This window comes from Anastrepha ludens, chromosome 4 (assembly GCF_028408465.1).
Source record: "Anastrepha ludens isolate Willacy chromosome 4, idAnaLude1.1, whole genome shotgun sequence".
NCBI classification, from domain to species: Eukaryota; Metazoa; Arthropoda; class Insecta; order Diptera; family Tephritidae; genus Anastrepha; species Anastrepha ludens.
Window position 1 is genome coordinate 22,292,408 of NC_071500.1, and position 14,814 is coordinate 22,307,221.

At 36.7% G+C, this 14,814-nt stretch overlaps 1 protein-coding gene across 2 annotated transcripts in view; it reads right to left on the bottom strand.

Moving 5' to 3' along the window:
* LOC128861028 (ankyrin repeat domain-containing protein SOWAHB) overlaps positions 1-11,903 on the bottom strand; it is a 127,258-nt gene extending 115,355 nt beyond the window's left edge. Inside the window, exons 1-3 of one of the 2 annotated variants that reach the window (XM_054098899.1) lie at positions 11,620-11,903; positions 10,779-11,452; positions 10,326-10,654 (exon numbers count right to left, since the gene is read on the bottom strand). In XM_054098899.1, the coding sequence (XP_053954874.1) occupies positions 10,619-10,654; positions 10,779-11,452; positions 11,620-11,749 (840 nt within the window). In that variant the 5' untranslated portion in view covers positions 11,750-11,903 and the 3' untranslated portion in view covers positions 10,326-10,618. Of the gene's footprint in view, positions 1-10,325; positions 10,655-10,778; positions 11,453-11,619 lie in introns of those variants that run through there. The other variant, XM_054098898.1, reaches the window with a different exon arrangement.
* Between the last annotated feature and the right edge of the window lie 2,911 nt (positions 11,904-14,814).

Consider the following 14,814-nt stretch of genomic DNA (forward strand, 5'->3'; position numbering starts at 1 on the left):
AGGACACAATCCATTGGGCCAGCATATGACCACGATTGGAATCATTGAGGCCCCGATTTGCTTGTCTTGCTTCGAGGAGGTGGATAACACTGAGCATTTTTTTTGTAACGGTCTTGCCTTTGCTAGAGCACGGCTAGGAGTTTTGGGTTCCCATGTCGTGAGAATGAGTAATATTCGATCTCTAAAACTGGACGATATCTACAGATTTGCCAAAGAATCTGAAAAATTCAAACAGGTCTAACTACCTCTATGTCCCTATTCTATTTCTTTCTTTCTGTTACTTCTCTTCTTTCCTCCTTGGCTGCACAGATGTATCTGAACATGCAGTGTTGCATGCCTGAAGCTGTAGGAACAACACGCATACAATACATGAGCAGATATACATATGTATGTGTATTAAGGAGTATCATCAAAAGAGGTGCGGCTTTTCTACCGGAACAATAAAATGTATTATATTATATTTTAAGAGGTATTTTGAAAAAATATTAAGATTTACGTGAACTGGACCGATTTTAAAATACCTCCGAAAATGGATTTTTTTATAAATAAAATAAAATTTTTAAAAATATTTATGCAAAAGAATCATATCAGATAAAAAAAAGAGTTCAAGATGATTAAAAATCGTTTCCGGAGAACGGAGATGAAAAAGACTTGGGACGAGAATGGCTTAATGAAATGGGTGGGAAAACAAATTCCAGTGATACCTTAGAAGTCTAAATCTGTCGAGATACGGCTGAGTTATTCAAGTTTTCCTTAAACTTATCTTAAAAAAAAAAAATCAAAATTTGTCATTTATTCATTACTTTGATTCCGCTAATACAGACATTTTAATCTTAAATCTAAAAATACCTATAACGCATTTATAAAAAAAGCGAGCGAAAAGCTATACCGATTTTTTTTGTATGTTGAGTGATGCATCCTAATGTGTACGTGTGTAGGTATATACAAATACAAATTTTAGAGCGCGCGGAGTGCTTGCAAGGAGTGCAAGGGGGTACTATGTAGACGCGACGAAAATGTTGTACTTGTTGTAAATTAAAGAGCAGAACATGTTTATCGTCTGCTAATAAAATTAATGGATTTATTCAATTCAAAATTACTACTCCGCTGCCACGTCACTGCATACCAACTGGCAAACGCCCCAAATACGCCGCTGAGGAGCCGATGGTGTGGGTAAATAAATGCTGGCTGGCTGGCTGGTGGTTCTAGTTATGCTGGGCGACGTGACATTAAACTGACAGTTTACACGCTCCACAGCACAGGCATACGCAAATGCAGCGTCAGGAAAAGCTTAAGCCGTCGAAGATGTTCCAGTATTGTGAAAATAGAAGCGCGTTATTTAGACGCATACACGCATAAAAGTAGGTAAGTATAGGGTGGTTCGCTTAGGCGCGCTCAACTTTCGATGGGCATACATTAAAATGACTGTTCGAGCAAACACACTTGTGGCCGACATTTTTATTCAATATGACCTGGTAAATGACTCTGCAAAAGCTTACACTCGAAGGCAACATCGCCCTTATCTCTTTTAAAATTGAAGATGGAGACCACGTCACTGACAAAGGTGAGAGTTAAATGATACTCCAGGTTTTCGGTGAACCATATCTATACTAATCGTCATACCATAAGCATATGCACTTGATCCCGTCTCTTTTTTGGGTAAGAAGTTTTGCTGACCGAATTATCTCCAGAAATAGGTCTGCCAATTAATCGCCTACGTTGTTGTTCTAATAATATAAAACATTCTCTACAGATTACATTAGTTTACGCTAAAAGAAACTCAGGAACCAAACCACACAACTCTTATGTAAAATCGGTCGTTCACCCCGAAAATCCACATAATTTTCTCGGTCATTTATTTTTCGAGATAACATAAAATAACGATTTGGGGTTGAAGAAAAAGAGGTAGATCGTTCAAAATTTCTAATATCTGGAGAATCTTTTGTCCTGTATAAAAAAAATTAAGGTTTTCAAATTTGTTCATGCGTGATTTTTCATTAAAATAAGACATTTGAAAGATGATTACAAAGTTGAATTTTTTTTTTTTTTGTTTTAAAATATGAAAATTTTCGATTTATATTGAAAGTATGATAGTATATAAGAAAACGATTCTCGATTTTTTTTCTCATTTTTTACACCAAACATGTTTAGAAAAAATTCAAAATATAAATAAGGAAAAATCCTTCAACAGATATAAAAGTTGTTGTCCATGCAAGTGGGGAAAGTTACTGATTGCCATTCTCTTGCAAGAAATCCTATGTAGAATCTCTCTTGCCAACATGTGCTACTTTAGACTAAGTAGGCAAATGAGTAGTAAAGTCCTCTCTCGACGAACAAGGCTCTCATCATGCTCGTCCTAATGTATGGCGCAGAAGTGTGGACGTTGACAATATCCGATGAAGCTTTGCTTGGAGTGTTTGAGGGAAAGATTATGCGGACGATTTTTGGACCTAAATATGCAGCTTCTTCGTTGGCTGGGTCATATCGTCCGAATGGATACAAGAGCTCCGGCTCTAAAAGTATTCGATGCGGTACCAGCTGGTGGTTGGAATGATCAGGTGGAGAAGGAATTGGCTTCACTCGGTGTGTCCAACTGGCGCCGGTTAGCACGAGAAAGAAACGACGGGAGCGCTTTGTTAAACTCGACTAAAATCGCGTAAGCGGTTATAGCGCCAATTAAGAAGAAGAAGAAGAGATATAAAAGTTATTCGCATTGAAATAAAAATACTAATTTCAGCATTGGCCATACTTATGTAATTGACGCCTACACCTTTTATCTGGTGTTTGGCCGAGTTCCTTCTCCTATTTGTGGTGTGCGTCTTGATGTTTTTCCACAAATGATTTCCAGTTTTAAGCCGACTCCCAACGGCAGATGGTTTTTATGAGGAGCTTTTTAATGGCAGAAATACACTCGGAGGTTCGCCATTGCTTGCCGAGGGGCGACCGCTATTAGAAACAACTTTGGTGTATCATGAACACTATTGCTAATCGAACTAAAAAGTAGAAAATAAATTTTAATGACAAAGGGACCTATAATGAAGTAATAGCAAATCAAACGATCAGTCATAGTCAACTACCTCAGAACAGAATTATAACAAAAATTAAGATACAAATAGAGTAATTCAAATTAGAGTTAAAAGCGTGGGATGCTTGATATAGTAAATATTACAATCATTCTATTGGCAACTACCTATGTACAGAGGGTTATGAAAGTGAAGCAAAATGCATCCCACGCTTTTAACTCTAATTTGAATTACTCTATTTGTATCTTAATTTTTGTTATAATTCTGTTCTGAGGTAGTTGACTATGACTGATCGTTTGATTTGCTATTACTTCATTATAGGTCTCTTTGTCATTAAAATTTATTTTCTACTTTTTAGTTCGACTAGCAATAAAAGCGTGTTTTTTAGTTTTTTTAAACTATTTTTTATTTTCTACTTTTTAGTTCGATTAGCAAACAAGCGTGTTTTTTAGTTTTTTTTTTTTAAACTATTTTTTATTATGAATGAAAATTATTGATATCATTGCAGTCAGTGAATAAATGATTCGATATATTCGTGTTATATTTAATTCCTTTCTTATCGACTGTGAGTCTAAAGCTATGCAGTTATCGGCCGTGATAAAGAAGTAATCGGGATGAAGAACTTATTTCGTGGAGGGAGCCTGAGAAACTGATTTACAAGAATAAATAAAGATTTTTCATTTTACAACCAAATTCACCTTACTTTTTGCCCACAGGAAAAAAAGCAAATATTAATCCTGGCAATCCTAATAAGGATAATGGAAAACTTTTATCAAATTATTGCATTGTCATCGGTCCTTGATAGGTGTGCAAAATTTCAAGTCGATCAGATTTTTTGAAGCCAGTGAAAATTAAGCTCAAAGATTCCGTTACATACATACATACATACAACCCGAGCTAATAAAAGTGTGTTAAAAATACCATTTAAGCGATGCAATGGCCTGAAAGTGTTATGGGGACTCTTCTCCATGAGAAACAACAATAAAATGATGGCTTGCTGACTTCAAACGCCATCGTAGAGACTCCGTTTATGCACAACGAAGTGGATGTCTAAATGTGGCGGTAACACCAGAAAACATCAAAAAATTCTCAAAATCGTTTTTGAATGATTGAAAAGTGAAGTTGCTTGAGTTAGCTGGCATCGTAAAGATATCAAAAACGCATGTTGGCTTTATATTGCATGACTCAAATGACTATGCGAAAGCTCTGTTCAAAGTGGGTGCCGCGTTTGCTCACTGATGACAAAAAACAAGAAAGTGTTGATGAACGGCATTTTTGTTTCGATATGTGACAATATGGGTCCATCACTTTACACCGGAATCAAAACGATCGTCTGAGTCGACAGCAACTCGAACCTCGGTGAACCTCGTTCAAAGCGCCCGAAAGCACAACAATCGGCTGGAAAGGTTAGGCCTCGGTATTTTGGGATGTGTGTGGTGTAATATTCATCGACTCTCTTGAGAAGGGAAATATCATCAACACTAAATAATATATAGCGTGATTGGTGTATTTGAAGGCAAAGAAATTGCTAAGGCACGTCAGCATATAGCAAAGAAAAAAAATTTGTTTCATCAAGGCAAACAACGCACTGTGTCATAAGTCAATCAAAACAATGGCAAAACTACATGAATTGAACTTCGAATTGCTTCCACATCCACCGTATTCGCCTGATTTGGCTCCCAGCGACTACTGCTTGTTTGCAGACCTAAAAAAATGCACGCTGGTAAGAAATTTCGCTCGAATGAAGAGGATATCAGTTATCGCTCAAAATGAGAACTATTTTGAGGGGCAAAAGATAAATCGTTCTACAAAAGTGGTATTGAAATGTTAGAGCGGCGCTGGAATGATTGCGTTGTTCTTGATGGAAATTACGTTGATGAATAAAGCAAATTTTGAAAAAAAAAAAAATTTTTTTTTGGTAGGCTCGCGACTTTTCAGCCCATGTGTTGGCACTCAATTTCAAAAAATGTCCAAGCTCATAAGGCCCAAACACTGGCCATTTCATTGATGTTTATTTTTTACTGGTGAAAAATGTTTTTACCAGGACAAAGCACCCTTTCCATGCATATGCATGATAAAAATATTCTTGTTCGCAGACTAAAATATGTTGAAAAATTGGTGTGCAAAGATAAAAATATTGGAAATAACGTCGATGTACTTAGATATATGCATACTCGTACATGTATGTACATATGTTTGTACGTTGTAATTAGCCGAACCATCTGGGTGGGCTTCCATATGCATGTTAATCTATCTCCGTTAACACGATAATTGCTTGAATCTACACGCACCTCTACAAGTTCTCAAATTGTCTCAAATTTACCGGTTTATTTTCTTCATAAATATCTGTCTAGTGCATTTGTTCTAGAAAAGCATCAAAGTTTTATTCTCGTTTCTAAGTTTCTATAAGCAATAAATTTGACTGCATTGTAAATATGCCCGCCTTTTTCTCCATATTTTAGGCTCAAGTTTTTATTAACAAGAAGAAAAAAAACTGTATGCCACTTCGCCTGCTACTTGAGAAATTCCACTGCCCTACAAATTGCGAATGAGACCTTCCGGGCTTTTATTGATAACATTTCGCAAATAAATTTCAAACATTTCACTAATTAATCATCACATAACGGTATTCGCATGTAAAATTTTTAGCGCCAAGTGCTCAAGGTGCTTAGCTTGACTAAGATGATTTAACATTTACACATAAACATATGTTTATACAACATTTGCATGCAACTAAATTGTAAAATAAAAAAATACATTAAATGAATTGAGGCAAACTTTTTGCGCAGTCGCGCATGCGCTGAGGCAATAAAGGCGAGTTGTTATTTCTACCTTTCAATAGAGGTACCGGCGTTGCATGATGCTCATGACGGTCGAATATGATTCGCTTCTTTAATATTTGTTTGCCTTGGTATTCAATTGCAACATTTCCCACAGGCATTTTGTAGTTTTTCAGTCTGAATTCCACATTTGCATGCAATAGCAACCAGCAGAATGTAAAAAAGCCCCTAGTGGAGGGCAAAGCAAAAAACAAAAAAAGAAACTCTGAGTTTACTAGCTGAGCAAACATTTTTTTTGGGTTAGTGTACTCAAGTATTTATTTAAGTGCACGGATCTCCCACACATTTTATATTACCCATACCAGCTAACGGAGCTCATTGTAGTTAGACGATTTTATGCACAGTGGCTCATTTCCTTATGGAAGCATACAAATTAATGCAACAAAGTTGCGCTATTCAAAATCAAGGTGTATTAAACAAAGTGAAACCAAGATCTGACTTACCTTTACTTGACAATTAAAACGAAAACAATTCATATATTTGCTTACATTAGTTTGGGGAAAAAGAAATCCATTATCTTTGCGTAAAATGTTTGGGCAAATGCTTTAAAACTATTTTATGGTCGGTCTTCAGCTCCAAGGCGATGCTATGACTACTAACATGTCGGTCAACTACGATTATTTCTGTGATTTTATCGATATTATTGACAGTTTCTTTCACATCAAAAATGCCTAAATGGAATCGACGTAAACAAAATTGCGCATAAGTAGTGGTTACAGATCAGCCCCATAAACAACATTCACAATTTCACCAGCCTGACTTGCATTTTCGCCTTTATCAAAGAAAAACTGTAAAATATGTCGAATTTTCTCTTTGTTGACACCCTGTAACTAGCAACTGAATGGAACAAACAAAAAACAGCAAAATAACCTTTTTAGTGTGAAATGTCACCTTGCCAAGGAGCATAAACTTTAAATTGTTTGATTGATACTAAACAGCTACATATCTACTGAGAAAACAATGTATTTCGGTAGCATTTTCGCTACTTACTGCATTTGGAGTGAATCGTCTGCTTTCCGGGATAAAATACTTAATTTCACTTGAATCGAAGCTAAGAGAGCCGAATAAGAGAAGACGATCAGGCTGATATGTCATGGGAAGGCGATTACACCCCGAACGTTAACCAAATAAGCTCATTCACATTACAAGGTGTATCAGGGCAAAATGTGCTTGGGATATTTTTGGCGCTCTGTACTAAGTTGACAGGGCGCGTCTGCTCTGTAAATTCCAAAAACTATTCTGCATGAAATATTGAAGAAGGAGTTTAGATTTCAGTCTATCAAAACGGAAATCGTGCAAGCGCATAAGCCTAACAATTACAATTTGTGTAAAAACTTCTGGGATGCAATATTGGAGCGATTTTTTACGATATACACTATCTTTTGTAGTGATGAAGCCCTTTTCCATTTAACGGCAAGTGTAAATACGCAAAATTGCCGTTATTGATCAATGAAAGGATTGAACCCACTATTAAAACATCAACGGTCACTTCACCGCCACATTCACATCTTTCCTTCAGTACACACACATGTTTTCAACAAGATAGCCCCACACCGCACACACCCAAAGATCGTACCCCTATGGACTTTTTTCTGAGGGAGTACCTCAAAAGATTACCCTATGAAATAAACCCAGCGCCCATCCTAGTACTAGAAAAAAAAACGTTCGCAAAGTTAGTGGCATCCCCACATCACATCTCCAGCTAGTGGCACGGAGTACAGAGGCCGGATTCGAAGAGTGTACTCGACGTAACGGTCAACATTTAGAGGAAATAGTTTTTGAGAAATAATCGTATCTTCTTTGTAATAGTTATTAAAATAAATGGTTTTCGCTGACCTAGGATTATTGTTTCTATTGTTTATCCCGGTTTTAAGCAAGTCTTATTTTTAAATATTCTTTACTGAGCACTTTTTTGAAAATTAATTTTCAAAATTTGTAACCACTGTGCAGGTTGTTGTTGTCACATCATAAACATTCCTCATAAATGCTTTTTCTATATAAATGAGCGTAATTCAAATATAAGTATATATAACTATGTACCTAAATATGGATTTGTATTCCATTAAAATTTGTATGAAAAAAATTTCATTAAATTACATACATATTTACAAAAACAAAAAAAATCAATGCTTATGCAACACTGTTCTCGTAGTTTCAGCCCACTGTACCTCAAGCATGCTAACTCTCAACTAACCCAACCACCACACCACCATGACCGTTTGAACCGGAAGGTGCTTTTGGACATTTGTCCACACAATTAAACAAACCACAACTCTAAAAAGAAAAATGTAAGCTTCTACAATAACAACAGAAAAATGATGCATTTTTACTATTTATTATTGTTGTATGAAGTTTCATATGCAATTCCTCCTTTGTTTGGAACAACATTCTGGCGGCGTTTAAAATGTTCACATACGACCCAAATGTGGGTATTAGCTCCAGGCACCGTAAACAGAAATTAAACGATGGCAAGCAGAGGCAATAAGTGAATGAACACAAACTTTGGTGATGAAAATAATTTATAATATTTCATAGCTTTCACTATTTTTTAAAACTGTCTTATATTATATTCCGGTACTCTTGATATTGCGCTCGAGTAAGAAATAAAATAAAGTCGATTCCAAAAATTATGTTAAGTCTCTGTAAACTAATAAAAAGCCACCAATAAGCGTTTACAATTCCTTAGTTTGACTTTGCATTCGAACGAGAGCAAATACCTCACAACGCCACCTTCCCATGACAGCCGGTTCTACGTTACCGGAATGACTCGGGTTTTTCCCGACCAAGGGCTACCGCCCCAGTAAACTAGCCCTGTCTAAAGAACAGCAACCTCATAATACCATGAGTCAGGGGAAATAAAACAAGCAGTTCCGCATGCTGGTGTCCTTTCATCCTTGCTTTTTAACTTCTATATCTCGAAACTCTCCCAGCCACCAGAGGGAGTCTCCTATGCCGACGACTGCACGATAATGGCGCCGGGCAATGACATTGATGACCTGTGCGTCTAGGTAAACGACTACCTCGCCTGCCTTTCCCGCTTCTTCATTGCGAGAAACACACAACTTTCCCCCACGATCCAAGTCCACGGCGACCCTCTTTACCACCTGGACAAAGGACGTCAAACTGCAAATTAAGATAAAAATCGACGACACACCAATTTCGACTGTTAACAACCCCAAAATCTTGGGAGTAACCTTCGACAGAGTGCTCTCCTTCTCAGCGCATATAATCGTTAATGTCACTGCAGTCCAAAATCGCAACAAGGTCCTCAAGGCCGGCAGCACTTGGGATAAAAACAAAGAAATGTTGCTATCAACATTTAAGACAATAGGTCGGTCGGTTTTAAATTGTGATCCGCCTGTCTGGTCGCCTGGAACCAGTGATTCGCAGTGGACGTAGCTACAGACTTGTCAAAACACTGCCATTAGGACTGCGACAGGATGTTTTTTGATGTCCCCTCTTCAACATCTACACGATGAGGCCCATATGCTCCCTGTAAATGAGCATAATAAAATGATCAGCAAGCAATTCCTGTTAGAGTGTTACCGCAGCACCCCCCATGCAGACACCTGCTTGAGTTTGAGCCGCCTCCCAGGCACTTCAGGAGGCACCTCCTCAATTACGCGGACGAGATCGAGGACAAAACAGACTGACAATTATTGAATCGGGCAGTGTTAGACACACAATAAACGACATTCATCGGGAGACCATTAGCGGCTTCTTAAGCTCCCAACCACTGAATACCGTAATCGGAGTCCAACCAATGTCTACAGCAGATGAAGAGCACCAGCTTTCCCGCGAGAACCGCGTAACACCGACACAACAACGTTCTTGATATTGTAGCAGGTTAAACTCCTACTTATTGAGAATTGACCCCGACAAACTGAAGAAATGTCGTGCATGTGAAGGCACTCTGCACGACACTAACCACCTTTTCACATGTCCTTCTAAACCCACTCATCTAACACCTGTCGAAACAGCAGGTTTCCTGGGCCCACTTTTAGATGAGTAAGGCGACGAAGATGGCCGGTGATATACACTACACCGACAGGGCAAAGTTACTGCTACAGCAACAACAACAACAATAACATCAACAACAATCCCATAATGTCTCTCCGGCTTATGGACAACTCAAATAAAATATTCCCCCCATCCTCGGCTTGGTCACACTATTGACACGCACGAACACATTCTGAGCCGGGAGCCACCTGTAGTCTGCGCACATTGCGGAGGAGTTCTCTCCTTAAACCACATATTTCATGATTGCCCCGTTTTGCCAGACACAAAAAATTATTACCTCACGAATAACTGGATTGAATTTTTTAAAAACCCTACATCCGGGAATATAATCGAATTTAAATTATTTATACATTTTGCCTATTTAGTTTTTAATACATAAGTACAAATATATACCTTTTATTTCAACACAAAACATACTAGTCCTACTGTTTTTACAAAATTTTTGTAGAGCTGATAGTCCTGGCAGCTAATGCGCGCTCAATATTAACGTAATAATTTGGTTAATTTGTTAATAAATAATAATAATAATATTAACTAGGTACACTGGGTTTTTGTATTTCGTTCAAGCAAATTTTTATTTTATTTTTATCAGAATCACATTCGCTCAGGTTGATGTTTTCCTCCGAGCTTGCATAATTTGAGCACATTTTGTTTTGCATTTTTATTGTTGTGGTTGATTGCGCTTGGCTTGCTTGGCTTTCTAAAGCAAGGGCCATATCCGACATTTCACATTAGCTAGTCAAGAAATTTCGTTATGTAACACTGACCAAACTATTAAGTTGGACATAGCGAGTAGAAAAAAATTAATAATTAACTTATATTTTCTCTTTTTAAATGTTAAAAACACACACACAAACACTTGTAAACTGCAACAGGAAAAGCATTACTTACTTACCTCTTCTTTTTCTTCGGGTTTCTTTTTAGCTGAAGGTGATACCACAGCTGCTTTTGCTTCTTCCTCAGACACAAGCCGATTATATTTACGAGTAGCCTCTTTTACGCTTACATTATTGCCGGGAGGATCGACGTCTGAGTCAATTGTTTCCTTACTGGACTTGCTGCTAACTGAAGCTGCCGAATCTGCAGAGGAAAACGAGAAGCGCGGAATATTTTCTTTATCCTCTCGTTGTTCCTCTTTCAAAATGGCTTGTAAACGCTTTTCGACCTCTGATTCTTTTTTTTCTTCTTGATTTTTATTTGTTTCTAACGCATGCATTTCAGGCTCTGCAAATACTGCCTTTGCTGTTTTACTGGTTTCTATTGTGGCTACTTCCACTATTTTATCTAAACAACCGCAGTTCACGTTGGGTGTTGTTACTTCAGGCGGTGGCACGTATGGTGGAGGCTGTCGTATTGGCGACACCATTGCGCTTTCCGATATCAATGACATGCCACCGGGGCTACTAGGCATAGCTTCAGCGCCAGCTGCAGCTACTGCCCGCTGAACAACGTCATCGGGTGGCAGTTCATTTATGTACTTTTTACGTAATATTAAATACTTTTGATTATTTTCATTTTTAATGGTAGCCAAAATATTTACGTAAACTTTAAATAGCTTGCGCGCCTCGTCTACAATGGAAGAAGAAAAGACAAAAGCAAGTATTAGCGTTTGAATGCCAATCGGTCAATACATATGCAACAAGTGATTTGTTGCTAGTTTGTGCCAAAATGAAGGCTAGTGTTAATTATGGACTCCGGTGGAAGTAGGATAATGTGCACATTTGAATATGACTCACTTTGGGTATCGGGTTTGGTGAGAAAGTGCTTGAAATGCTTAACCAACGCATGATTTGTCACCTTGAAATCGTTACTGAGCATGTATTTTCTTATTTCTACAATCGACAATTCCACTGGTGCTGCAGCCATTATTTAATATCTTGTACACACATACACTGGACCACTAATGTTTTTAAATATAAATTTAGTTAGATGAAGTAACACAAAATACAAATTTTGTAAAAGTTATTATTCACGCAACTCGACAATAACGCAAAACAAAACCAAGAAAAACAAACTAAAGAAACGACAGCATAAACGTCAAATATCCCCAAAACAGAGAACAAGAAGCTGACGAGAATGAGAGAAAACGTAAAAATACAAACAAAACGTGACGATGCGAACTTCAACGTCGCATTTCAGACAACAATCATGACATTTGGCAGTGAGCGAGCAAGCGAGATATGCTTTTAACCGGGGTGTGGATGAGCACTAAATTATTTTATAACAAAACCAAGTAAATGCGTAAATATAAAATTTCTTTTGTTTGAAATGCTAATAAAAACGATTAGGTGTGTTTTTCTGTTACCGAAAAATAAAATTATCTTTTGGATAAAAGTTAAATGTTAGAAACTCTCCGATTTATGTTAAAATATTGGTAGGATACATCTGGCACACATACTCCATATTAGATATAAAATTGGAATGTAATCAGAAATAATAAATTTTTAACTTTTAAATTTAAGGTTCATAGAAAATTCGTTTGGCTTGACATCTAATATCGATAAATTTCCGATAAAAATTAGACAACGATTTTTTTTCTCAAGGTAATCGAGATTGAATTAAAGTACGCTCACATATGCAATTAGCAATAAATACAGAAAAGAACCTACATGAACATAAGGCAGATTAATTGCAGAATTTTAAACCAGCTGTCAACTGTTTAGAAAGATTTTACTTCATAGAAATTGGTTTAAAGGAATATTTGAATAATATAATAAGCATTTTTTAATAAGTAATAAAAGGTAAAGCGTTACATTTGTAATAATAATTTTCGAAAAGCACAGGGTTGCACAGCAAAAACTGTATTTATAATCTGAGATTATTTTATAATCTCGTGTTTTGAGAGAGAAATTTTGTATGGGTAATCTCGCTTTTTAGTTGTGGATTGAGAGTTGTGCTCAAAAAAGTAGATAGTCTCGTTATATGTGAACCTATTATTGCATACAAATAATGCAATTAGCTCTAAAATGTTGTCTGCCAAATTTAGCAGTCCGATGGGTAATAGGGAAGTGAATTATTAATGAGAGAGTGTTGCCACCTTTACAAAAACATATTAATTGTAAAAGCAATATGTACATTAGCTATATCAATGTAAGGGTATAGACTTTAATCCAATAATATTGTATATTTAAAGGGCGTTGCCATCTAATTTTGAAAAAAAGTTTTGATGACAAAAGTTTATAATTTTGACTTATAAGGATTTCGAAGAGTAATAGAGACGAGTGTGAAGGCCAACATCAATATCTCCCTCTTTGGTATCAACCCCTTGCAAAAAATCGCAATTAAGCGTTAAGTTTTGCGATTGCCAGAATATTACATTTTTGACTTAAGCCTAGTAATGAAAATAAATATTCAAGAGCTTCCACATACCAGAAAATATTCAATTGGCTTAGTAGATACACAAACAATAAATTGTATTATGCTTACAAAGCTTCCGGTAGCTGTAGCGGACTAGAATTATCCTTCTGCTGTCGCCAAATTGCATGATGGTCTACATTTTGTTCTTACTCATGTAAAACTCGCATTGCTATTGAAAGCATTCTAAATTATATCAATATTTTAACTTCTCATGGAGCTATCAGAGTTAATATCTGCATGTTCGAATAATTCGAAGAGAAATTTATTTTAGATGAAATTCCCGACACATATTTTCCTTTCGGACAAATGCAAAAACTCTTCGTAAATTTTTTTCCGGGCGAAACTAATGATAAGGCTGATAGTAAAAAGATAAACTGACATAATTATATGAACACAAGTGTACATAAAGTGTATTTTATATCTGTTCGGTGACGCTAGTTGAGATGAGGTGAGGTGAGCTAAGGTGAGTTGAGCTGAGATTAATTGAGGTGAGTAAAGGTGGGCCGAGCTGAGATTAATTGAGGTGAGTTCAAATGAGTTGTGCTGAGATGAAATGAGGTGAGTTTAAAGTTTTTAAGTTTTTCGATCTGCAAAAACCAAAACTTAAACTCAAAACTTATTTTTATTTCTGAGACGACAAATAACGCTCAGGAAATGAGTTTATTTATCGATCGAAACATAAAACTAAAAAAAAATAATCATTATTTTTGATGACAAATTTAAATTAAAAAAAAAATAGGGAATATTTTTCATAAAAAAAATAGCCATACACAAAATGATCATTATTTCATAGCGAGAAAAATGGAGTTCGAGGAGAGTTTAGCTAAGGTGTGGCGTTTTGCCAAAAACAAAAAAAAAAATAACGAAAGAATAACACTCGAAAAATAGGTTTAATTTTTGATGAAAAAAATATAAATCGATTTATGATTGCATTTTCTGACCGCTTATTTAAAAATCAAAATGTGATTCGCTCAAAAAATTGTAAATTTTGAATAAATTTAATCCTGTCAGTGTTGGGTGCATCACCGGCCATCTTCAGCTAACGGTAGGTCCAGGAAACTTAACGATTCGAAAGGTTGCGTCCAGAGGGAGAGGGGTGTTAGATGAGTGCCTCTAACCCTAAGCAGATTGGTCTATACCATTGGTAGCCACCTTTTGAATCGGAAGAGTCACACAGTACAATTTAAAGAAATTCAAAAGCTTCTCAAAAGAGTGTTTCAGGTCATTGATCAGAATGTCCTTGAGGATGTCGGTACAAGCCTTTTGGATGGCCTCTACAGACGCAAAACGTTTTCCTTTCCTGGCCAAATGCAATTTGCCGAATAGGTAGAAGTCACAGGGAGCCATATCAGCCGAATGTGGTGAGTGATTGATGGTTAAAATGCGATTTCTAGTCAAAAAATCAGTCGCAAGAGTGGATCGATGAGATGGTCGCATTATCATGCAATAAGCGCCAGATTCCTCCTTCGCGGTATCCAGAATGAATTCGGAGAATGCGATACAACAAACGCTTCAAAACGCCAAGATAGAAAATTGCATTGACGGTTTGGCCCGTTGTCACGAACTTCTTGTGG